The sequence below is a fragment of the Formica exsecta genome, unplaced genomic scaffold (assembly GCF_003651465.1).
Source record: "Formica exsecta isolate Colony F162 unplaced genomic scaffold, ASM365146v1 scaffold72, whole genome shotgun sequence".
Classification (NCBI taxonomy): domain Eukaryota; kingdom Metazoa; phylum Arthropoda; class Insecta; order Hymenoptera; family Formicidae; genus Formica; species Formica exsecta.
The window spans coordinates 5051505-5062023 of record NW_021853485.1 but is presented as its reverse complement, the minus strand read 5'-3'; the positions used below and the strand labels follow the sequence as shown (position 1 = coordinate 5062023).

The 10519-nt window shown below is 35.4% G+C and overlaps 1 protein-coding gene across 6 annotated transcripts in view; it reads right to left on the bottom strand.

Moving 5' to 3' along the window:
- The window catches only part of LOC115243660 (solute carrier family 12 member 4), a 112279-nt gene that overhangs the window by 6972 nt on the left and 94788 nt on the right, over window positions 1-10519 (bottom strand). For all 6 annotated transcript variants that reach the window (XM_029820804.1, XM_029820805.1, XM_029820806.1 and 3 more), the window contains 5 exons: window positions 1883-2146; window positions 1291-1476; window positions 694-929; window positions 338-528; window positions 115-276 (listed from right to left, as the gene is read on the bottom strand). In XM_029820804.1, the coding sequence (XP_029676664.1) occupies window positions 115-276; window positions 338-528; window positions 694-929; window positions 1291-1476; window positions 1883-2146 (1039 nt within the window). The remainder of the gene's footprint in view (window positions 1-114; window positions 277-337; window positions 529-693; window positions 930-1290; window positions 1477-1882; window positions 2147-10519) is intronic.

The following is a 10519-nucleotide window of genomic DNA, read 5'->3' as shown; positions in this document are numbered from 1 at the left end:
TATATATATATATATATATAATAAAAAAAGAGAAATAATAATATAATATATTATTAAAATACAAATATTAATATCAGTATAATATCGTGTAACGATATAGAACCATTCGCTTACCTGTTACGGAAGGAAAGAATATACCAATGAGAATGGTGAAGGTCGTGGTAAGATCGACTTGAATCTGGTTATAGCTTGAGCTTGATAACATATCCATGTCCTTCGGATCGGACCCGTAGGTGATTAACTGGCCCTCCTCTTGGAAACGGTCCCATATGTTCTCTGTATATCATAAAATAGATTTATCTATCTTATATAATAATTACAAAAATTGCAATCTTACCTAAGAATACACCGCTGGCTAAGCCACGAATACCGTTGACGATAGTAACATTATTCTCGGTGTAATACGGATCACATTTACTGCGAGTGCTGTTACCGCAATAGATGCTATGTAAAACACCGCTAACGTTTTTATTACAATCACTTAAAATGTTGATGTCCTTTAATAGCCTCCTGCCGAGCACGCACAATCTAAAACACAAATGATGGAGTTTTAAAGCATTCAATCTTCCTTTAATTCGTTTGTCTCTTGCGATACATGTGATCATTTATTGTCTATACAATATTATAATCGTGATAGTATTTCCACTATTGATGACTACGTAATACAAAAATTAGTATCGTAATTTAGTATACTTCAGAGATTCGTTGCCGTTAAAGTTCACGAAGAGCCCCACGTAAACAGCAAGGATGGAAAGAATGACGCAGGCCAGTGCCACTGTAGCGAACTTGTTAACGAACTTTACGCCAATAAAGACAATCGTTCCCATTATTATCAACAGGAAAGTGCCATATACCCGGAAGTTGTTGTACATAATGCTGGCATCTTTCGTAAAGTCGCCGAATATGCTGAGTGACGGCGCCATATAAGTCTACACAAAAGTACCGAAAAAAGATGAGCAAAATAGCAAAGTATGTCCTGTTATGTGTTCCACATAAAAATTACGCAAAAATCTCTATCATATTAATAATTAATATTTTATAAATATATCTTTTATTATACATTAGATATATTAAGAAATAGATGTGTGTGTGAGTGTGTGTCATTTATATTTTTTATATACTCACTTTTTTTTTTACATAAATGATCGATACATGGTAATTTGATTAATCTCAACAACTATAAAACTATGTGATACTTTTACTTTTTTACTTTAGTTTCAAATATAAATCAATACGATCAATTGATTAAAAAACTAATTGAAGTAATGCCATTAATTGGTTGATACTTACAAGAACGATTTCGACCGCACCAATGATGTACATCGCAGCAGCCAAAGTAGTACCGGTATAAAACAACATACCTACCGCGCCGCCGAATTCCGGGCCTAAGCTTCTCGATATCATGAAATAGGAACCACCGGCCGGTACCACGCCATTGGTGGCGATGGCGCTCATACTGATCGCCGTCAGCATTGTCTACGCGCACGAGGAATAACTGTTTATTACGATCCATTTGCACATTTTCGAAGCTTAATATAGTTCCACGCATTAAAATCTTTAATAATAACAATAGGCTCAGAGTACTAAATTAATAATAATAAAAAATAATAACAAAATACGAAATTAATTGTTTATTAAATATTATGTTATCAATGCTGACATGGATAAAAAAAACGGTCCGAAACGTATATTTTTAATGCATATTTGTCACTGACATTTAACAACAAAATGATTGCGTGCCAATAACAGCGCCTTGGCTCTTATTTGCCAGTTTCTTCACTTAATATTATTAAAATTTTGATATCTTTTTTACGTATTTTACTCGACATGTGGTTAAGATTTCGATTTTCCATACAGTTACACTCTAGATGCGTATACTTACTACGCAACAGCAGCAAAGCACGATGAAAAAACCTTGAATGGCGCCGGCCGTACCGACTACCCATGTCAACCGGATAAAGAGGATCACACCAAAGATGTTTTGGATACATGGCAGATAGACGCCTATGAGGGTACCCATTCGCGCTCCACCTCCCACAGCCGGTGCCGGTTTGCTATCAGGATCGGTCGCAGCAGGTATAGTGTTGCTATAGTTGGCCAGGCTGCTGAGCAACGTTGAGATCCGCGGTCGATCCTCCATCTCCTCCTACGATTCAATTTGATTTTTATCCATCCGTTGATTATATGATTATAATATTGCGGATTTTGAAAATAAAACATTTTTACTTCACGCCCTTTTTTTGTAACATTTTGATCGAGTGTTTTAATTTAAAAAAATCTTCTGGATAAAGAAAAGATAATATGATTTTTCAACTTGCGCGCTTTTTTTAGAAGAAGAGACACCTCGAATATTTTATTCGAAATTTAAGGGATATACAGATTTACCATTTACAAATCGCGATTGTTTGATCATATATAGACTTTCGCTACTTCGCTATAAATACTAGACTTTATTATTTTTATTCACCAACGTATCATATTTTTCATTTTTGTCTCGTCGCGTATAAACTTTATTATTGAATAGAATCCAAAACAATTTTCAGATTTCAGAGACCAACAAACCGTCCGACCAGCCATCATTCACATGCTTATTTCTGTGGTAAGAATCGCGATCCTCACTCGCCTTGTAACCCCATATAAGGTTTCTTATTATGCTGTAAGGGAGGCAATCTCATTTGCAATTTTATTGATAAATTTGCGATAAAGTGTCGCGTAACTCCATCCGTCGGGACGCTTTTATGGAAATTGTTAATGCTTTGTCATGTAAGTTCTCGCAACCTCGTTATGAAAATATTACGATGTTGTCGATCTAATTTCGTGGCATTCCATTCTTGCGTTACATACAAGCAATACAGATTTATGTACTTCAAATGTGTTATTATTGGTCGTAGAGAGTGTCAGAGAACGCGAGCTGAGAAGATCCGATGATCCACGGCGATTTCCTTCAAGAAATTACAACGCATCTTTCATGTCTTAATGTCCAATTTATTTCTCGCGTGATGTGTCTTTCTAATTTCTTCTTCCATCTTCGCACATTACAGCGTGTTGATGAACATTTATATCAATTTTCACGAAAAAACTTTATAGCCGAAACTCTGATCTAAAATGGATAGAATGTTCACAAATCCATTCTTTTCTTGTTTATCCCGTATTATGATTTTGAAGAAACTTAACAAGTTCGCAGAGAAATAATAAATACCATTCAAGAATGGGGGTTTAAACGATCTTTCAGATAGAAAAAAGCCATTTTATTTCTCTCTCTTTCTCTTGCAAGACTAGTATTATTATAATTATTGATTAAATTTTCTTTTCCGGAAATTATTTTTAAATAAAAAAACTTATTTAATAGTTATTTGTTCATTCTTTTAAGTTTAATATCGATTATAGTATTCGATAGAGCCAAACAAAATATGAAAAATATAAGAGTGCCGAGAAGGTTGAAGTCGCCGTAAAGTGAATTAACGGATTCTACAAGGCACAATACTCGTTTCGTGAGATTCAATATTCGATAATGGCCCGCAGTTTTGAATGGAATCGGGCACAGATAAGAAAATTGGGCCGACTAAAGCTCAGACTGCTCTCTTACGGTTAGAAAAATAGCAGAGTCCTCGTTAAAATACCGAGGAGCACGAACGAGAATAAGAGAGCGAGAAGAAGACAAGAGACCAAAGTATGCGGCTTAATTGTCGTTTTGAAGGAACGGTGATCCAGAAAAGAATTCTTAGCTCACGCTCCATTATGTCATATGTTTTCTCTGTAGAACTTTATAGTATATCAAGCGACGCGGTAACGTCGCGACGCCAAATACATAAAAAAATATCCGACCGTTGAGAGTCACTGCATTATGTCGAGGCGCTACCAATAGCTTATCCGGAACTTTTGCGTCAAATAAACTTTCGATTAAAATACCTCAAGAACTAAAGCAGTAATCAAAAATGTAACGGCACTTTTGTATCATGTGGACACAAGTTTTCGATTGCGACCAGTTCAAATAAGATTGGTGCACACAGTCCTGAGAAATAATAATCGTATATCAGAATTGTGACATTTTCATTCTTCACCAGAATAAGTTTCAGACTCACGTACGCTCGCATGCATACGCGCAAAGCGATTTTATCCTTCAAGGAGCATTCACACCGCTCATATACGATTATTCTTTTGTGTATACTCTTTCATAAAACTATAATTTTATAAATTTATAATAAATGAGAGATTTTGATTGATTGATCTTTATTAGCTTTCTCAGCTATTTGTAATATAATTCTAGTTTACATTAATTACAATATACTCCTTTAACATTCGCTTAAACGGCACAATTCTTTCATTCTGCTTTATTTCAGCTGGCAAGGCGTTATACATTTTTACTCCTTCGTAAAACATACTCTTTTGCACACTCCTTGTTCTCCGATATTTTATTGCAATATCATCAGCTTGTCGTGTTTGCCTTTCACTCTCATTTCCCACAATTTCTAATCTATTTCTTAATTGCTCCGGTAACATGTTCCTTAAAATGCATCTAATTATACTATAACCTGGTACGTTCACTTTACTGTCTTCAATTTCAGCAGTCAATCTTGTCTCTGATAACGCTATGAATGCCGGATTTACTTTCTTCATAATCTGATGTTGTATCTCATCTTTATGCGCCATCAAACTTTGCGCGTTTGTATACAATATTATTCCCGCTTCCTTCTGTAGTTGCTATTTCGCATATTCCCAGCCGGCTCTCCTCTTCTCCTCTTGTATCGCCCTTTTAAATGTTGAACATTCTGGTTCTATGCTTGCTTACACATCCTGGATGATAAAACAGCTTAATACAATTCACTTGATAGCAAGACTTGCATGTCACCACCTGATTTTTTATTGTCTTTTTACATGCCGAGCATCGATATTCAGCATATTCATCGTCCATGCCGATAATTATTGGCCGAAACCGCTAATATCAGCGTAAGCGATCAGTCACCTCTGTTTCACTGTCACACGTCAGCACTTTTGTGTCCACCTTTAATGTCTACCTGTCGTGTGAGACTTTGGTGTCCCAGACAGGAAATGCACTTCTCACGCCCACAAATCAGCATATCCCGGCTAGATAACACTCATGGCTAATGCCGGTCTATGTCGTTATAACTTGAATAACTTTCTATCACTCCCCGTAACTATTTAACCGTTTAAAAGTTATTACTTTTGCGGAGCGATGTTTGACACGTCTTCTCCACTGAGAGAGAGAGAGAGAGAGAGAAAGAGAGAGAGAGTGGGAGGGAAGGAGGGAGGAAGGGAGAGGGGCAGGGAGGATGAGAGAAAGGGAGACGAAGAGAGAAAGAGAGCGAGGAGATAGAGAGCGAGAGGGAGAGAGGGGAAAGAGAGGGGGGAGAGAGGGGAGAGAAAGGCGAAGAGGAGAGGGAGGGGAGAAGAGGAGGGAAGAGAGAGGGAGAGGGGGGAAGTAGAAATTGATTTACTGATCTTTATTAGCTTTCTCAGCTATTTGTAATACAGATCTGGTTTACATTAATTACAATATAATCCTTTAACAATTGCTTAACAACAGCTCAATTTTTTTACATCGTTTTATCTCTGCTGGTAAGGCATCATACACTTTTACTCTTTCGTACAATATACTCTTTTTGTGCACTCGTAGTTCATAGTTCTACAAAATTGTATTGTAATGTTCTCAACTAACAACGTTACATAATCAAAGATAGGGAGAGAGAAGCGGATTGATTTGTCTGATCTTTATTAGCTTTCTCAGCTATTTGCAGTACAGATCAACCTCAGCAGTCAATCCAGTTTCCGACAGTGCTATGCATAATTCATTATCTTCATATCTGATGCTGTATCCTCTTCCTTTTGTAGTTTATATTTAATATTCTCCCAGCCGGCTTTCTCCTTCTCCTCCTGTATCGCCCTCTTAAATATCGGACATTCCGGATCAAAGGCCTCATGCTCATCACTTATTTTCAAGTTGTACGTTTGAATCTTAAACACACAATTTACACATCTTTTCTTTGTCACCGTGCATTCAATCGCTTTATGATTTCCTGCACATTTGTAGCATGCTTTATTTCGTGTATAATTCTTTGCAATATAATAATAACCCCAGCATTTAAAACATTTTTTAATATTAATGTGATTAAATACCAGACACTTTCTCCATCCTACATTCAATTTTCCTTTGCTCAACATTATTTCATGAGCTTTTTCATCTACTTTAATTATTACATAACCTTCTTCTTTACCTCTACTTCCGGATTGACTTCTAACTATTTTCTTCACTATTCGCATATAAATTCCTTCATTCTTCGCGTCAATCTTGTTCTGCTTTTTGATTGTAACTATTAAATTATCATCATTCAATTTCATTTCTTCTTCGCCAATATTGACAATTTTTATCTTAGGTTTCATCCGCGGTGACTCAGTTACTTTGAAATTTTCGCCCAGCTTGGCTTGTACTGTAGCCTTTAATTTTTCCATTTCTTCTCCAGTCTCACAACCCAGAATCACTGTTCCCTTGCTTCCTTTTTTTAGCTTCGTTACTCCCATAGCCATATTTTTGATGTCTATCTTTTCTTTTATCAATTTTTTAGTAGCGTTACTCTCTTGTTGCATCTTAGGTTTGATAATTATATATTATCTTTTTTTCTTCTCTTTAACTGCTTCATTATAATTTCTTTGTGCTCCTTCTGACGGTCCTGAAGCTCCTTCTGACGGTCCTGAAGCCCCTTCCTCTATTATTCTTCCCAATTCTCCCATTTCTTGTTTAATATTTTCCAATTCTTTTCGAACCATTTCCTTAATCATCATCTTCACTTTCTTTTTACATGCTGTTTCATTTTTTATTTTCTTCACTATTTTTATAAGCCAATCTATTTTTATATCGATATCCACTGATCCACTCGCGCCTGCTACTCTGTTTCCACTACTTGATGCCGTACTCCCCATTGATCTTCCTGTCTATGTCAATGCTTTACTCATAGCTGCTTCTTTATCGCGATCGATAATAAATTTCTCAAATGGGTCACGACACGCCACCAATTCGTGGTTTCTATTATATATTTTATACTTAATTACACATCCTGGATGATAAAAAAGTTTATCACAAGACTTGTATGTTACAACCTACTTTTTTATTGCCTTCTTACATGCCGAGCATCGATATTTGTCGTATTCATCGTCCATATCGATAATTACCGGTCGAAATCGTTAATATCAGCATAGGCGATCAGTCACCTTTGTGTCCACTTTCACACGTCAGCACTTTATCCATCTTCAATGTCTACCTGTCGTACGAGACTTGGACGTCCCATACAAGAAATGTAGTTTTCACGCTCACAAATCAGCATATTTCGGCTAGATAATACTCATGGCTATTCCCGGTCTATGCAGCTATTACTTCAATAACTTTTTATCACTTTCCTTCACTCTTTACTACTTAAAAATTATCATTTTTATAGAGCGAGGTTTGGCACGTCTTCTCCATCGTCGAGAGAGGAGGGAGAGAGGAAAAGGGGGAGAGAGAGAGGGGGAAGAGGGAGGCAAGAGGAAGAGGGAAAAAGAGAGAGAGGGAGAGAGGGGGAGGGGAGGGAAAGGGAGAGGAGGATGAGGAGGAGAGAGAGGGGGAGAGTGGGAAGGAGGGAGAGGGGAGAGAGAGCGGAGGAGAGGGAGAGGGAGAAAGAGAGGAAGGGGGAGAGAGAGAGCGGGAGAGAGCGGGAGAGATAACGAATATATGTATATATATACCTCATTACGCCGCATTGACGTACCGTCAAATATATAAACAAAGACTTGCGTTGGTATGCGGCGTATATAGCGCCATTGTATTGTGTATAGAATGTCTCACCTTGTTGCCATTCATACTGTGAGAGCGAGTAGGCAATAGTTCCGTGTGTCGTCATAGTATGTACCTTGTTATATGCAATCGCGAAAATTATTAAAAGATGTCTGAAACTCGATCTCTATTACAATTAATGGTAAAAGTGACGTTTAGGGGATGCAGCCCCGATGACTTTGATCTTGACATATGTTGTCAAGGTCACCCTCCTGAGTGACCTTCAGAAGGTTTTAGCCGTCGCTCGTTTTTTATTAAAAAGATCTTCTCACACAAAAGATTCGACAAAGAATCAAAATTGTATGTCAAATTAATAAATTCGTGGAAATGCATGTTGAAAATTAAGGAAATCTTGAAATTATCCAACTGACTGATATTATCCAACTGACTATATGACATACTGAGACTGGTGATGTAGATACGTGTTATATAAATACAAACATTATTCATTTCATTCCCAAACACTGATTTGTTTTGATATTCTTACTTAGTATGTTACTCACTATATGTTGTTTATATGGCAGTCGGCATGAATTACCAAGCTTATATTTTAAAGATAGAGAAAAATTATCTGAAATATTACTTATAAAAAATTTTCCCTTACAAAATAAAAAACTCCTAAAAAATAAAAAATAAAAATTAAATACGAAATCAATAGTTAACTAACCAAGTTAGAAGCAACTCAGTTATGAGGATTTGTAATTTGAAATAGTATTTGTCATAAAATCAATCTCGTATTTATAGAAATGTTACAGACAGATTCTCTCCATAGAATTAAAACACATTTTTTTTTATTAACAAAAATGATTTTCAAAATAAGTTTAATACAAATAAAAAAATATAAAAGAAATTTAAATAAAAAAACTTGGCGATGCTAAACTAAACAATATGCTAGAAATTAATGTATTCTTTAATATATTCACATTAGTTATTGTGATACACAGTTATTGTGATATAACTAAATTAAATATAATTCTAAATTAAATTTAAATCTAAATTAAATTTATTGTTTGTTCGTTTTAACATATATACTCCGTCCAGCGAGAGAATAACCTCGGTCCGTGCATAGGCGGGCAAAGCCTAGAGAACATGGCGAGATACTCAATACCTTATACGTAGATACGGCTCCCTCGGGCTCAGGACTATTATCTCATGTCAGTTTAAAAAATTAAACGGATGAAATAATTTCGATTAATTTCAATGTAATATAAAATCGAAATCTGATTCTTCCACGCGATACGAAATTAAAATAAGGAATAATATGACAGGCAACTATAAGAGCAAGAGTTGTAATATATTTAAATTACACAGTTGAATGTTTATAATTTACGAAATCATTAAATCCTTAATATTTCTATTAGGGATCGTTTATATTATGGAAGATTTTAGGTTTTGGGCATGCATATAAAAGAAAACTGAGTACGCAATGAGTGAGATTAATATCAAATATATATTTATTTTGATAGTTTTGTACAGAACGGATAAGGTATATTCTTTCCGAAGTAAGTCAACAGAATATTATCAAATACGTAAATATACAGAATATGAACATAAAATAATAATAATAATGTGTGTGAACAAAATAAATAATAATAATTTTTTGAATAAAATAGGTAGTAATAATGTGTGAACAAAATAATAATAATATACAAAATAAATAATAATATAAATATGAAATAAGTAATAATAATATACAAAGATGATATAAAATTATAATAACATACAGATTGACACAGAATTATTAATCGCTATTAAAGGTTTCTGAATCTGTTTTGCCTGTGACATTAATTATTAATGAAGATATCCCGTCAATCATTCTATCGGCTATATAGTCGATCTCCCACATCCTTTTCTCTTCATTTCTAACATGTTTAAGAAAATTAATCCAATGTTCAGCTGTAACCCGATCAACACCTTGTTCAAGTAATAATTTGACGCGTCCTAAATTTTAAAAGTATTATTATTACTCTTAACGTATCTCTTAACCATTGACTATACCATTTCAATCGGGTTAAGTTCGCAATGATACGGAGGTAATCTTAGAACCGTTTTGTTGTCCTCTTTTGTCATTTCGTCTATGACATATCTATCAAATTTATTTTTTTGTTGTGCAACAATTTGCAAGAGTTCGGTCTTTACCATAGACTCTGATATTTCTTTTCCTTTATCTTCTAACCATTGTATTATTTCGGCTTTTTTCCAAAAAGTATTCGGCAGTTTCTCCAGTTTCACGGAATGATATGGATTATTGTCCATGACAATAACAGCATTATCGTCTAATGATGGCGAAAGATTTTTAAACCATTCGTGAAATGTGTCGCCGTTCATTTCGTCGTGGTAATCCCCCGTATGTTTCTTCGATTCAAAACATAGAAGCCCGCCAGAAACGAAACCAGCAGCACTGCCAATATGCAAAACAATTAATCGTTTGTCTTTTCCGCTTGGAAAAGCTGGCCCCGTTATCAATCCTCGGAGAAATGCGTCCTTCTTGGATTTAATTATTTTATCCATCCAAACTTTATTCGTGACGTCACTGGCGCTAACCCAAGTCTCGTCCAGATAATAAATTTGCCGCTCCTCTGCCGGTATCTCTTTATAGCCCTGCCCTCAGGTAATTTCTCCTCCAAATAATTAAATCTTCTCTCTCTGTTAAAATGCTGTTGCGGTGTCTGGTGGTATTTGCAAAATTTAGTTCTT